Source organism: Tursiops truncatus, chromosome 12 (genome assembly GCF_011762595.2).
Source record: "Tursiops truncatus isolate mTurTru1 chromosome 12, mTurTru1.mat.Y, whole genome shotgun sequence".
In the NCBI taxonomy this organism is placed as follows: Eukaryota; Metazoa; Chordata; class Mammalia; order Artiodactyla; family Delphinidae; genus Tursiops; species Tursiops truncatus.
The window spans coordinates 15354424-15368525 of record NC_047045.1 but is presented as its reverse complement, the minus strand read 5'-3'; the positions used below and the strand labels follow the sequence as shown (position 1 = coordinate 15368525).

The window sequence follows — 14102 nt, the reverse complement described above, 5'->3', positions numbered from 1 at the left end:
TCAACTATACTTCAATTAAAAAAAAAAAAGAATTTAAGACCTGAGATTGAACTGTAGTTCTGCCACTTATTAGCAGAAAGGCTAAGGGACGCTTCTAATCTGAGACTCAGTTTTCTCATCTCTAAAATGGGAGTGATAATTCTTAGCATATAGGACAACTGAAAGGATTAAATCAGATTACACAGAGTCCTGACAGAAAGCCCACATGAAATAAACATGGGCGAAAAAGTACTACCCCTCTCCGGAAATACATTTCTATTGCCAGTATCTTTTATACTTCCAAGTTACGTCACAAATCACAGTTATTTCATCACATCTTGAAAAATATTTATAAAATTCTGCTCAAACTCTGTTTGAAAAGCTGCATGCTGTTAAAAAAAAAAAAAACAAGAAAAGAAAAAAAGGGAAAGGCCCTTGAGTCCAGCGACGTGGGTGGAGCCCCAACTCTGCCCCTCATCAGCTGTGTTGGCTGGAGCAGGTTCGTCTACCTTTTCTGAACCTCAGTTTCCTCACGTGTAAAATAATGACCCTCATGCCTAATCAGAAGAACTGTCATGAATGCTAAAGGAGACATGGTAAAACACATCATTTTAACTTCCTTTATTTACCAATTACCAGACCCTCTGTTAAGACTCATTATATAAACTATATAACACAAAATTAGATCAGAGATCATTTTTTATTTTAATCTTCTTCAAAACATAAGTCAGACCAAAAATTTGCCAGGTGGCAGGAGTGATACTCTCCACGTATCTTTTCCTACAGGAATTACAAGTTTCTCCTTTAACTGCTTTCACTGAATAACCGAATTATTATTACATATTACATGTCATTTTTTGCAATTCAATATGATCATTCAAGAAAAACTGACTGCAGATCTTTTACGTACTAGACACTCTTCAAGACCCTTAGGGATACAGCAACAAGCAAAATACAGAAAACTCCCTGCCCTCATGGAACTCAGAGTAATTGGCCAAAGGCCATCACACAGGGAGATAAATATATTAGTCACGTCCCAAATATAGCATCCAACAACCTAGAACTTGTTCTTTTCAGTACAACAACTAACTAGTTGTGGTCACAACAAAGAAAATCCAACAGGAACAAGAACTCAGAAGGTGGAACTAAGTTCCAAATTGTCAGCCTCTCTATTTTGGAACAGAACAACCATTCTCATCAGACAAGATGACCTTGCCCTGCCTGCCTGCTTTCTCGGTGAGGTCAACCTACATCCAGAATAATTCCAAACTAAAAGCTGAGAATATGTGTATTACTCTTAAAGGAAAGCATTTAATTTTACCACAGATAATATTAAGTCTAAGAAAGATTTTTGAATCATTTCCTTAGTAGGTTTTTGATATTAGAAGCTGCTTATACTCACAAAAGAAATACATGTAATTTTTAGCATATAACTTAAAACAACCTTATAGTCTACCAACAGAAAAATATAAACGCTCTCAGTGATTAAACGCATGTTAATTAAATCAGTAATAACCTTAAACCTAAATAGCCTTGCACTGCCGGGGAGACATATAATTTTCATCTGGCCATATTCTTTGATTACATGTTTTCACTAAAAGCTTATTTAGAGACTGAAAGTGAAGAGCAGAGAAAGATTCCTAATTTGTTTTCAATCGAATAGATCATAGTTGTTCTAATATATACTTTATAGAAACCACTTGGGTTGCATGATAATATATGCTCTAGAATAAAAGTACTGTCATTCTACTTATGTAGAACGATAACATAAAATATGCTTAATTTACAATGACGGAGCCAGGCCCCACTATGAAAACCTGGTGCTATTAACTGTGAAATTTGGTTTAAGAGGGGCCTCTAGTGGTGATGGAAGGTACTAGCTCCCCTTCCCACCCACCCCCAACCCCACCCTTGGTAACGTCCTGTTCTCATTCATTCTCATATTCTCCCCTCTCCCTCACAAATGTAAAGCCTCAAGCAAAATAGCTAGTATTCAATCACCAAACTACTCAATCAAGTCCAAGAAATCAACTAAAAAGATGTACATAATGGGCAGTACTGCACCGTTGTGGATTCTCTAAGGGCAAATTCTCCAACTTTCCCATAAAACCAATTTAGAGCCATTCAGTGCAGAGTATAGACCTTAACATTACCTTGCTCGTGTTAGCCGTCTTAATAAAAATGAAATCTATGGTAGTCTAAACCAACCTCGTGATGATGAAAACAAACTTAAACACAGAATTAAGTAAGAATTAAAGTCATAAAATATAAGACATACATTTTATGTCTATCTTCAGTGGGACCATGGATCTTCTAAACGTTTTGCACTATTCAGTTACACTAATTAACGCCAGGTGCAAATACAAAGACTAAGCAAACTTGGTTTTTTATATATAAATTACTCATGTCCAGGTGACCAACATTTAACTCCTTTCAGTTTCACTCGTACAATATCCCTTTCCTTTATTATGGAAGGACCCTCTGCTCCCAAAACCTCTCCACACCCACTCCTCCCTGCCAGCCTTCCTACTTACTGCCTTACCTTAATGAAGGGTCCCAGTGAAGTCTTTTGAAGTAAGAATGGAAACAGTTAGGGTGAAAAGGTAGGAGGAAAGGATGGTAAATCTAGGGACCCTGAGCCCTCCCTCCTAACTATGGTCCCTGCCTCGTGCCCCAGCTGAATTACTTCTAGCTTCTGTCTCACATTGTAGTAACACTGAGGCCCTGCCCTGCTCCCATGACAGCCTAACCCCCAAATACTCTGAGACTACAACTACCTCAATATGTAGCCTAAGAACAACCATTTGTATCTCTGGGCACATCATCATCTTTTGCTACGTAATTTAGGTTTAAAAGAGAAAGGAGGGGGCTTCCCTGGTGGTGCACTGGTTCAGAGTCCGCCTGCCGATGCAGGGGATGCGGGTTCGTGCCCCGGTCCGGGAAGATCCCCCATGCCGCAGAGTGGCTGGGGCCGTGAGCCATGGCCGCTAAGCCTGCGCGTCCGGAGCCTGTGCTCCGCAATGGAAGAGGCCACAACAGTGAAAGGCCCGCGTACTGCAAGAAAAAAAGAGAGAGAAAGGAGGGGTGAAAGCAGAAGAGAGAGAGGTGGAGAGAAGAGTGGAAGGGGTAGAGAAGAAGATTCTTTTATATCAGGTCCTAACTTTGTTAAAAAAAATTTTTTTTAATTTAAAAAAAAAGAACACCTCCCAAATAGATTATACTCAAAAAATTAGGTTATACTTGGGGGTGAGGGGAAGGCTTTGAGACACTTCCTTGTACCACAGTGCGTTTGAACAGAGAAAACTCCTGATCAGAAGCAGTGCCTAAGAGCTGTGCTGGATGCAGAAGTCACAGGTCACTCCTGGGACCAGCAGGAAGGCCAAAGGGAACAGGCCCAGAATGACCTCTTCCAGCTCTAAATTCCATGACCATGACCCACCTGCAATGCAGACAAGGAAATGAGAAGAGAAGGCTTCTGGAAGAGCCCAAATTGATATCATAAGGTTTGAAGAGTGAAGCATGTGTTCTCAATTCATGAGAAAACTTTACAGGCCTTCCCTGGCCAATGTACATGTCTCGGTTACAAAGTCTGGTCATCTGGATCCCATGCACAGCTGCTGATAATGCGACAGCAAAAAATAGGATAAAAGAAAACAAATTTAAAAACCATAAAAATTAAGCACAAAAACATATCAATGAAATAAATAGCTAAATACCTCAATAAATGTAAATATCAATATAGTATGACATCCAAGTTAAACTGGACTAAGTTTTTGTTTTGTTTTCGTTTTCAGCTTTAATATTTTTTTAATTGAAGTATAGTTGATTTACAATGTTGTGTTAATTTCTGCTGTACAGCAAAGTGATTCAGTTATACATATATATATTCTTTTTTTATATTCTTTTCCATTATGGTTTATTACAGGGTATTGAATACAGTTCCCTGTGCTATACAGTAGGACCTTGTTGTTTATCCATTCTATATATACTAGCTTGCATCTGCTGACCCCAAACTCCCACTCCATCCCTCCCCCACTCCCTCCCCCTTGGCAACCACTAGTCTGTTCTCTATTGCACTAAGCTATTTTTAAAAGATGAAATTATATACATTATATTTTCCTTGAGAAAATATACGTGAAAAAGCTTTAGAAATTTTGACATCCAAAAGGTTAAGAAGTTTTAAAAATGGCTACACAGAATAGTTTTCATCTATGTAGAAAAATTAATTACCGTAAGGACTCATTTCTCGGAAACTACAGACGGCTGACGTTTACTGTAGTCAATTTCACTTTGACTTTTAGAATAGGTATATTGGTCCTATTTTAATAGAATTCAAATGAGTAATTTCTGTACACCATCAGGAAAAAAATTTATTAAAAAAATAAAACACAAGGTCAAACTAAAACTTAAGACTTAAAAAAATGTTTCAACTTAGAATAAATTTGTGGATTTATTCATAGAGCAATACTCAGAAGGGTCACTTTTGAACTTTCGTATAAAGCATCAAGAGTAAGAAAAAGGCACCAAATTCAAAACATTTCAATATTACAACCATTTTCACAGCATATTGTCAAACTTTCTCTTGCTGATATTCCTAAAAATTTTTCAACAAATTTTTATCGAACACCAAGCCTCCAGCTAGGCATTGTTTCAGGGACTAAGAATTCAACAGATAAAATCCCTGCCCTCACAAAATTTACCTTCTAATGGGGGAAGATCAACAATACAAAAATTACATAATATGTTAGATCGTGTTCATCTTTTTAGAGAAAAAGAAAGACGAGGTGAAAAGGAGTCTTGGCAGGAAGGATGGGACTCAGTATTTATTATATGAGCTGGTCAGGGGAAGCCTTCAGGAGAAAATGATATTTGAGTAGTGACCTAACAGAATCACTTGGTTGAGAGTCAGCCAGGAGCATTTCCTGAAGGCTGGATGGGCAGAGGGGTGTGGAATGTGGTGAGATCAGGTGAATGCCTGTAGACCTTGGTTAGAAATTTGACTTTTCCACCGAGTTGAATGGGAAGCCATCAAGGCCTTTTGAGACTAGAAGGGATATTATATGACTCATGTTTCAAAGGATCATCTCTGCCTATGGCAAGGATAGGACAGAGCAGAGACAGTGGTTAGGAGGCTACAGCCAAAACCCAGGTGAGAAAGGCTAGTGGTTTGGACCAGGATCAAGGGTAATAGCAGTAGAAGTGGTGGTCAAATTTTGGACATATTGTGTAGACAAAGCCAGGAGGATCTGCTTTGGAATTGAATGTGGGAAAGCAGAGCAGGAGAGAGAGAGAAATCAAAGCCGCCAGGATGTAAAGGCAAAGGGCAAAGCCTTACTATTTCAATAATTAGCATAATTTAATCTTCAATTAAAGTGTAAGAACGTCAAAATTAGGTGCCAATTTTCTCTTCTCTATCACCCACACCTTGAAAATGGTCGTTTCTTTCTTTTTTGCAGTGTTGAACGTAGCGTTCTAAGTTGAATGACAATATGATTCTTGAAATCTCGAGTTTCCTGCAAAGCCTGTCATTCTCTTGCCAAAATCAAGTTTTGTTTTGTTTTTTGTGGGCAGCTTCTCTGAATTTCCACTCATTAAAAAAGAATCTTCATCTCAAGCTGGACAGCAGCTCAAGGACTGTGCCTGGCCACTGCTTTGTAGCTTGCAGTTCACTTCTAAATGCATTTTGAATGTGGTCTGTATCTCAGCAGGAAAGACCGTTCAAACCCACAACACTTAACCACTGTTCTTACCCCTGGGAAGGCTTGGGAAGAGCAGCTCTACCGCTCTTGGGATGAGAGGTCCTGCTTCTCATCAGTGTGACAGCTGAGCTTTGTTAGGACAGCCCTGAATAACAAAAGAAACTCCCCCCCTGGCCAGAGCTCACCAAGGCTCTCCCTGAGTCTACAGAAAGGTCCATTACAATACAAATTCAAGAAACTAATCAATGGGAACACAATGCTTTTATTATTTCATTCTTTTCTTTTTTTACTTTCTGTTGAAGATTAACATACACAAAAAAGCACACAAAATGAGTGTTCTGTTCAGTTTTCAAAAATTGAACCTGTATAACCAGCACTCAGAACAAGAAACTGTTACCAGCATCCCATACCCTTCAGGCCCCCTTCCAATTTATTAACCACCATATGACAATCACCTGACTCCTAACACCATAGATGGGTTTTGTCTATCTTTGTACGTTATATAAATAGAATCACACAGTATGTACTCGTTCGGGCCTAGCCTTTTTAAGTCACATTGTTTGTGAGGTGAATACACAGTGTTCCATTCAATTTGTAAGTCATTTATTGTCATTGCCGAAAATATCCTATTATGTTTCATCCTCTGGCTGGTGTACATTTAGGTAGTTTGCAGTGTGAGGCTATTAGAAATAGTGCTTCTACGAACATTCTTGAACTTATCTTTTGTACATTTCTGTTGGGCATATACACAGGAGTGGATTGCTGGGTCATAGGATTCAGCCAGATAATGCCAAACAATTTTTTTTAATGGTTGTACCAATCTATATTCCCAATAGTAGTATATGAGAGATGGATTGTTCCACATCCTTGGCAACACTTGGTTCTGAGGGATATTTTTCATTTTAGCCAGAATGCTGTGTCTTTAGTGGTATCTCATTGTGGGTTTTTTTTTTTTTTTTTGCATGTCCTGATGTCTAAAGAAATTGAATAATTTGCCATATGTTTACCAGCCATTTGGATATATTCTTTCATGAAGTGCCTTTTCAGGACTTTTGCCCATATTTCTATTGGATGTCTGTTTTTTCCTTTTGATTGTAACAGTACTTTATATTTCTGAATATAAATTTCCATGAGTTTCTCCACATGTGTCGATTTAGTCTCTTACTGAGGCGTTTTGTTGAGTAAATTCTTAATTTTAATGAAGTCCAGTTTTATCAGCCTTTTTTTAAATGTTAATATTTCTGAGTTTTTGTTTTGTTTTTTCTAATTAAGAAATCTTTGACTGCACAGGATCATAAAGATATTCACCTATTCTCCTAAGAGCTTTTTCATTTTCTCTCTCACAATTAGATCTGCAATTCTCCTGGAACTGACATGTGTTTTACGGGTTACCATTATTTTCTGTGGTACCCAACTAAAACAGCATCATTTATGGAAAAGTCCATCTTGTCGTCTCTGAATTGCAAAGTCACCTTTGTCCTGAATCAAATGACCAACAGATATATTTCTGTACTTTTTATTCTGCTCCATTGGTCTATATGTCCATCTTTATACCAATACAATGTTCTAATTCCTACAGCCCTGTGACACATCTTGCCTATAACACATTTGATAATTAAGTCCTCTAGCTTTATTCATCTTCAAGACTGTAAGGCCAAGAAGAGCCAAGGCAATCAATTAACATGGTATGTGCTTCTATTTGTTTGGATCTTCTTTAATTTCTCTAAATATTTTGTTATTTTTCTGAATAAAGTTTTTCAACACACATCACTCCATTTCTTCCTAGGTGTATGATTTTGGATGCTTTTTAAAATATTATTAATATTAATTAATATTAATATAAAATTAATTAATATTAATTAAAAATTAATTCTGAATTAATAATATTTCAAATTAATTTCAAATAGTATTTTCATTATTATCAATTTCAATTATTATCAATTTCTGGGGCTGGTATATAAAAATACAGTTGATTATTGTATATTGACCTTGTTTCCAGGGGCCTTGGTAAGCTCATTTAATTCTAATAATCTGCCTGTAGATTTTACTGATCTTTCTTATATACACGTCATGCTATCTACGGATAAGTTTTATTTCTTCCTTTTGAATCCATATGATTGTCATGCCTCTTGCCTTTAAGTATGAGCATCCTGGGGACTTCCCTGGTGGTCCAGTGGTTAAGACTCCGCACTTCCAAGGCAGGGGGCAGGGGTTCCATCCCTGGTTGGGGAACTAAGATCCCACATGCCGCGCAGCACAGCCCAAAAAATTTAAAAAAAACAAAAGAAGTATAAGCATCCTGTTGCAGTCCTGATCTCAAGGGGAAAACTGTCAAAATTTCACTGGGAAATATTTCAGCCACAGGCTTTCTGTAGCTACTCAGAACTACAAGATAACCTATTCTTTATCAGATTAAATCTTGTTTATAAAACAAGATAAAGGTACTCTTTATCAAGTTAATAGAATTCCCTTTCATTTCTAGGTTGCTAAGAAATTTTAACCATGAATGGATATTGACTTTTAACAAACGATTTTATTAAAATAATAAGATTGCTTTTGCCATTTTCTGTTCAAGTGAGGAATTGTAGCAACCCCTTTGTGAATGTTTGTGATCATCGAACACCCCTTGCATATTTGGAATAAACCCTCATGTTGGCCTTTTCATATTGCTGGGTTTGACTTTCCAATATTTTGTTTCTGATTCTCTCATCTTTGTTCATAAGAAAAATGTGTCTATAATTTTGCTTTATGTACAATCCTAAACAGGTATGATATGAAGATTATGCTATATAAAAAGATATAAAAAGAATTTTATATATATAAAATATAAAAAGAATTTAGAAGTTTTCCCTCTGGTTCTATTGTCTGTGAAAGTTTGCTTAAGAATTGTGTTTTACAACATTGTAAATCAACTATACTTCAATCAAAAAACAAAAACAAAGAAAACCGTGTTTAAAGAATTCATTAGTAAAGCCATATGGGCCTAGGGCTTGCCCCATATATGCTTGATAAAAATGGATTAAATTTCTTTGATCCCTGACTATTCTGGTTTCCTAATTCCTCTTTTATTAATTTTGAAAAATTTGTATTTTCCCAGGAATTTGTCCATTTCACCCAAAACTTATTTGTAAAATTATTCATAATACCCTCTTATTACCTTTCTAATGTCTGTAGACTCTGCTGGGATTTCCCCTTCTTTAGGGGGATATTTGCCATTTGTGTTTGACCTATTTTTTTCATTAGTCTTGTTAAACATTTACCAAATGTATTACTCAAATAGTCTTGTTAAAAGTTTATCAAGGGGCTTCCCTGGTGGCGCAGTGGTTGAGAGTCCACCTGACGATGCAGGGGACATGGGTTCGTGCCCCAGTCCAGGAAGATCCCACATGCCGCGGAGCGGCTGGGCCTGTGAGCCATGGTCGCTGAGCCTGCGCATCCGGAGCCTGCGTGTCTGGAGCCTGTGCTCCGCAACGGGAGAGGCCACAACAGTGAGAGGCCCGCGTACCACAAAAAAAAAAAAAAAAAGTTTATCAAGTATGTTAATCTTTTCAAAGATCTAAAATTTACTTTATTAAATACCTCTATTGTATATTTTCTGTTTCACTGATTTCCACTCTTTATTACTTCATTTCTTTTATTTTTCTCTAGGTTTGATCTTCTGTCTGGAGATGGAAACTCAGATTAATTTTTTTATTATTTTTGTTTCCTAAATAAACGTATTTACAGCTATAAAGTTCCCTCTAAGCATGACTTTAGCTAAATCCTTACACTTTTTTTTTAATCCTTACACTTTTGATAGGTAGTATCTTCATAACTAGTCAGTTCAGTATCTTCTCTAATTTCTGTTGTAATTTCTTTTACAACCCATGGTTATTTAAACACAAATTATTTGATTTGTAGGAAACTGGGGCTTTTCTGGTTGTCTTTTTTTTTTTCCCTCAATTTCTAACTGAACTTTACTGTTGTCAGAGAACACTCTCTAAATGATTTCAAACTCCGAAATTTGTTAAGGTTATATTTATGTCCAGCATCTGGTCAATTTTGACAAATGTTCTATATTCAAATGAAAAGAATGATTTCTTGAATAGTTGGGTGTACAATCAGCACAAGTTTACTAACTCTTCAGATGTTGTCTTCTTGCTTGATCAGTCTTTGAGAGGGGTGTCAAAGTCTCCCACTCTGATTGTGGATATGTGTATCTCCTTTAAGTTTTGTGTTTTGCTTGTTTTGCTTTATGCATTTTGAAGATATGCTATTAAGGACATACAGATTTAAGACTGTGACATCTTCATGATAGACTAATCCCTTTAGCATTATGAAATGTTTCTCTTTATTTCTAGTAATGCCCCTTGCCTTAAAGCTGTATTTGAAATTACTGATAGTATAACTACACCAACTTTATTTTTCCACCCTAACTTTTCCGTGTCCTTATATTTAAAGTATGTCTCTTTTAATCTGCATGTTTGTCAGTATCATTTTTTTTAATGAAGTCTGACAATCTTAGGCTTTTACTAGGATTATTTAATTAATCTGTATTCAATCTAATTACATATATACCTGGATTTTTATCTGTCATCTCACTATCTGTTTTCTATTGACACACCTGTTTTTTGTACATACTTTTCTTTCTTTCTTTTGGCCTAACCAAATATTTCTATTAATCTACAGTTCCCTTTTTAACTTGCTAGATATATACTTTCACTATTATTTCAGTTGTCACTCTAGAGATTACAACATGCATCCTTGACTTATTATAATCTAATACAAACTTTACACTAACAATCCTAGAACAACAGAATGTTTTAACTCCATGTAAGCCTATCCTGACTTTCTCCTAGGATCATTTTCCCCTCTGCCTAAAGAATTCCCTTGTAGTATTTCTTTTAGTGAAAATCCACTGGTGGCAAATTCTCTCAATTTCCATTTGCCTAAAGTATTTACTTCACTTTAATTTTAAAAGGATGCTTTCTCTGGGTATAGAATTCTAGGTTGGCATCTCTGGCAATTTAAGATGCCATTCCATTGTGTACGTAGGTGTGGTTTTCTTTGAATATATCCTTCTTAGAGGTCCACAAAGCATTCTGAATATATGAGTTGGTTCTGAAAATTTCATGAGAAATATTTTTAGATATTGTTTCTGACCAATTCATTCTTTCTCCTCCTTCTATATTCAAATTGTATATAGGACAGATCCTTTGACCAGATCCCAAATGTTTTTCATGCTCTTTTCTGTTTTAGTCTATTTTTTTCTTCCCTGTGCTTCAGTTTGGACATATTAACTTGCCTTCTAGTTCATTAATCATATCATCTACTAAGGCTAATATGTTTTTAAAAACATCCATTGAGTTATTATCAAAAAAATTTTTGCTTCCACAATGTTTGATACACACACACACACACACACACACACACACACACACTCTCTCTCTCTCTCCAATTCTCTAGAATAATTCTCCACCTTCTTACCACTTTTGTCCCTTTTTTCTCTATGTTCCTAAACATTATAATCTTAAAGTCCTTGTCTGCTAACTCCGATATCTGGATCACCTGAGTTTCTGCTTTCATTGGTTTGTTTTCTCTTGTTTTTGGTCAAATGGTCCTGTCTCTTTATATACTTAGTAATGTTTTTACTAAAAGCTGATTGATGAGAGGTTCCACATGATGAGAGGATGCCTCCTTGCTCTGCTGGGTGGATAGAGCAGAGAAGGTAAATTACATTAATTCAGTAAGGAACTGAGAGGGGTAGAGGCTGCATGTGGGTTTGGGAAGATGCAATCTATTCTGATTTGCCTCTAATCAAAGACCTGACTCCACAGCTCTCCACTGAGAGTATGATTGGGCTTTGTCACTTCAGCCTCAAGTGATGGCTTGGCTTTTCAAATATGTTCTGCTTAGCTCCCATCATACACAGCTTTAGAATTTGGCAAATATTGATATTTTGAGAGAGAGAGAGAAACCAACTGTGTGTTTAAGACCCTTCAAGTTTCCAATTCTGTGCTTCCAGCCCCATGAAACCAGGGTTCTATACACCTGGATTCTCAGCTTCTTGTGGAGACTCACTGGTGTCCCCAAGCAAAGAGTAGCTGCAGGTAAGTGTAAATTTACCACTCATTTCAGGCCTTTCCACTCTCATCACAGGTGTTCTTAAGCCACTCCACCCCTGCCCACACCCCCAGGCCCCAGGGTAGGTCTCTGCCTCCTAAGCACCTCAAAACTCGAGAATTTCTGTTCTACTTTCCAGTGGCTTCCAGCTAGCTTAGGTCTTTAATATCGGGTTCAGAACTGAGTAGATAAACTGACTACGGGTTTTAGGCCCACTCAGGTCTCCAATTTTGTAGCTCCCCTGAGCAATGATCAAAAACCCTGCTGCTTGGATGGACATGGATGGTATTATGCTTAGTGAAATAAATCAGATAGAGAAAGACAAATACTGTATGGTATCACTTACATGTGGAATCTAGAAAATACAACAAACTAGTGAATATAACAAAAAAGAAACAGATTCACAGATATAGAGAACAAACTAGTGGTTACCAACGGGGAGAGGGAAGGAGGGAAGGGCAAGATAGGGGTGAAGGATTAAGAAGTACAAACTACTATGTATAAAATAAATAAACTACAAGGATACATTGTACAGCACAGGGAATATAGCCAATATTTTATAACTTTAAATGGTATATGAACAATAAAAATTTTGAATCACTGTGTTGTATACCTGCAACTAATATAATATTGTAAATCAACTATACCTCAATAAAAAAATAATTGGAATAAAAACCACTGCTGCTCTCTCTGTCCCCAAGCAACTGTTCAGGTTTATAACTTTCAAACAATGCTTCAAAGCTTAAGCAAAAGTATGACTATATTCCACAGTCCTTTTACTATGCACAATATGCTAATGCATATGTTAAATAAATTATTTTTACCTTTTTTTTTTTAAGAAGATGTTGGGGGTAGGAGTTTATTAATTAATTTATGCTGTGTTGGGTCTTCGTTTCTGTGTGAGGGCTTTCTCTAGTTGTGGCAAACGGGGGCCACTCTTCATCGCGGTGCGCGGGCCTCTCACTATCGCGGCCTCTCTTGTTGCGGAGCACAGGCTCCAGACGCGCAGGCTCAGTAGTTGTGGCTCACGGGCCTAGTTGCTCCGCGGCATGTGGGATCCTCCCACACCAGGGCTCGAACCCGTGTCCCCTGCATTAGCAGGCAGATTCTCAACCACTGCACCACCAGGGAAGCCCTATTTTTACCTTTAATAGGCTTTTCATGATTAGGTATTCCAAAAGATGCATTTTGGTGTTGAGTTTAACATGTAATGAATAAAGCTGAGGGATCTAATTTTGTCATAAGACAAAAATAACCGATAAAACACAGCACTAACTGAAAGAGATAATAAACATAAATCTTGAATACTATAGAATTCAAGAAGATAAAGAAAAGCTGAATCATAGTTAAACAAACAAACAAAAAATCCCATTTTTAATATCAGTGTTTGCCTATAGGGCCCTCTTGCTTAAATCATCTTCAATTCCTAGAAGATGCCAAGTATCAAAAATGTTCTCTTTTGATACATGAAAAGAAAACCAAAGATGTACCATGATCAACAATGAAGAGAGGCACAAATATATCCAAAGTAATCAAGAAATGACAAACTGGCGTAACTGGAGGGTCATCAGCTAGAAAAATAACATGATGAAAGCACCCTAACAGGAAACTAAACTAGTGATGCGAACAAGTCAGAGGTGTGCTGCATCACTTTCTCATTCAGTAGAGGCTTTTGGTCTCCTCTTTCATCTTCTCCGGTCGTACAGAGCCCTAAGGAACAGGGTCTACATTCCAGGATCATACAAAGATGCTACCAGTAGATTTACTAAAGGGTGGGGGCAGGCGGGTGCCCACAGAAACAAACTGATATAAATACAAGTAATTTCCCACTTCCTTCTTCCTCTACTTCTCCTCACTTTACTTTCATGGTTCCCAACTGCAGTATTATCATATTTGTGTTTTACCATAAGCTGCTACAAATTGTTTTGAATGTATAATGTATAGAAATACGAGTACTTGTCCTGACCATACATCAGTACCCTCCGCTGCATCATGACAAAGCATCCTATCCTCGCGCAAAAGCACAATTCACATTATGAATACGAACCCCAAGGAGGCGAGACATGGTGCAAACAAGAATCCTGCTCTGGGGCAAAGGCTATCAGTCCCAGTTTAACCATAATTTGGAACATCTGGCTATGTGAAAGGAAACACAATGTCTGACTTGATTTGAAAATGCCTGCAAAAAGCGTTATTTCATGCAGTTATAAATAGTTCAACCTAAAACACTGCTCTTAATTATGGAAACTATGAACATAAGGACTTAGAATATTGTTGAAACCATTTGTAACCATCTCAAGCGTTTAGACAGTGTCCAGTAAG

The 14102-nt window shown here is 37.1% G+C and overlaps 1 protein-coding gene across 9 annotated transcripts in view; it reads right to left on the bottom strand.

Annotated features, from left to right (window-relative positions):
* The window catches only part of BCKDHB (branched chain keto acid dehydrogenase E1 subunit beta), a 284540-nt gene that overhangs the window by 178825 nt on the left and 91613 nt on the right, over positions 1-14102 (bottom strand). For 4 of the 9 annotated variants that reach the window (XM_073789381.1, XM_073789379.1, XM_073789380.1 and 1 more), the window contains exon 9: positions 7812-7910. The exons of the other annotated variants lie outside the window; for them this stretch is intronic. In XM_073789381.1, coding sequence (XP_073645482.1) covers positions 7812-7910 — 99 coding nt within the window. The remainder of the gene's footprint in view (positions 1-7811; positions 7911-14102) is intronic. 9 annotated transcript variants of the gene reach the window in all.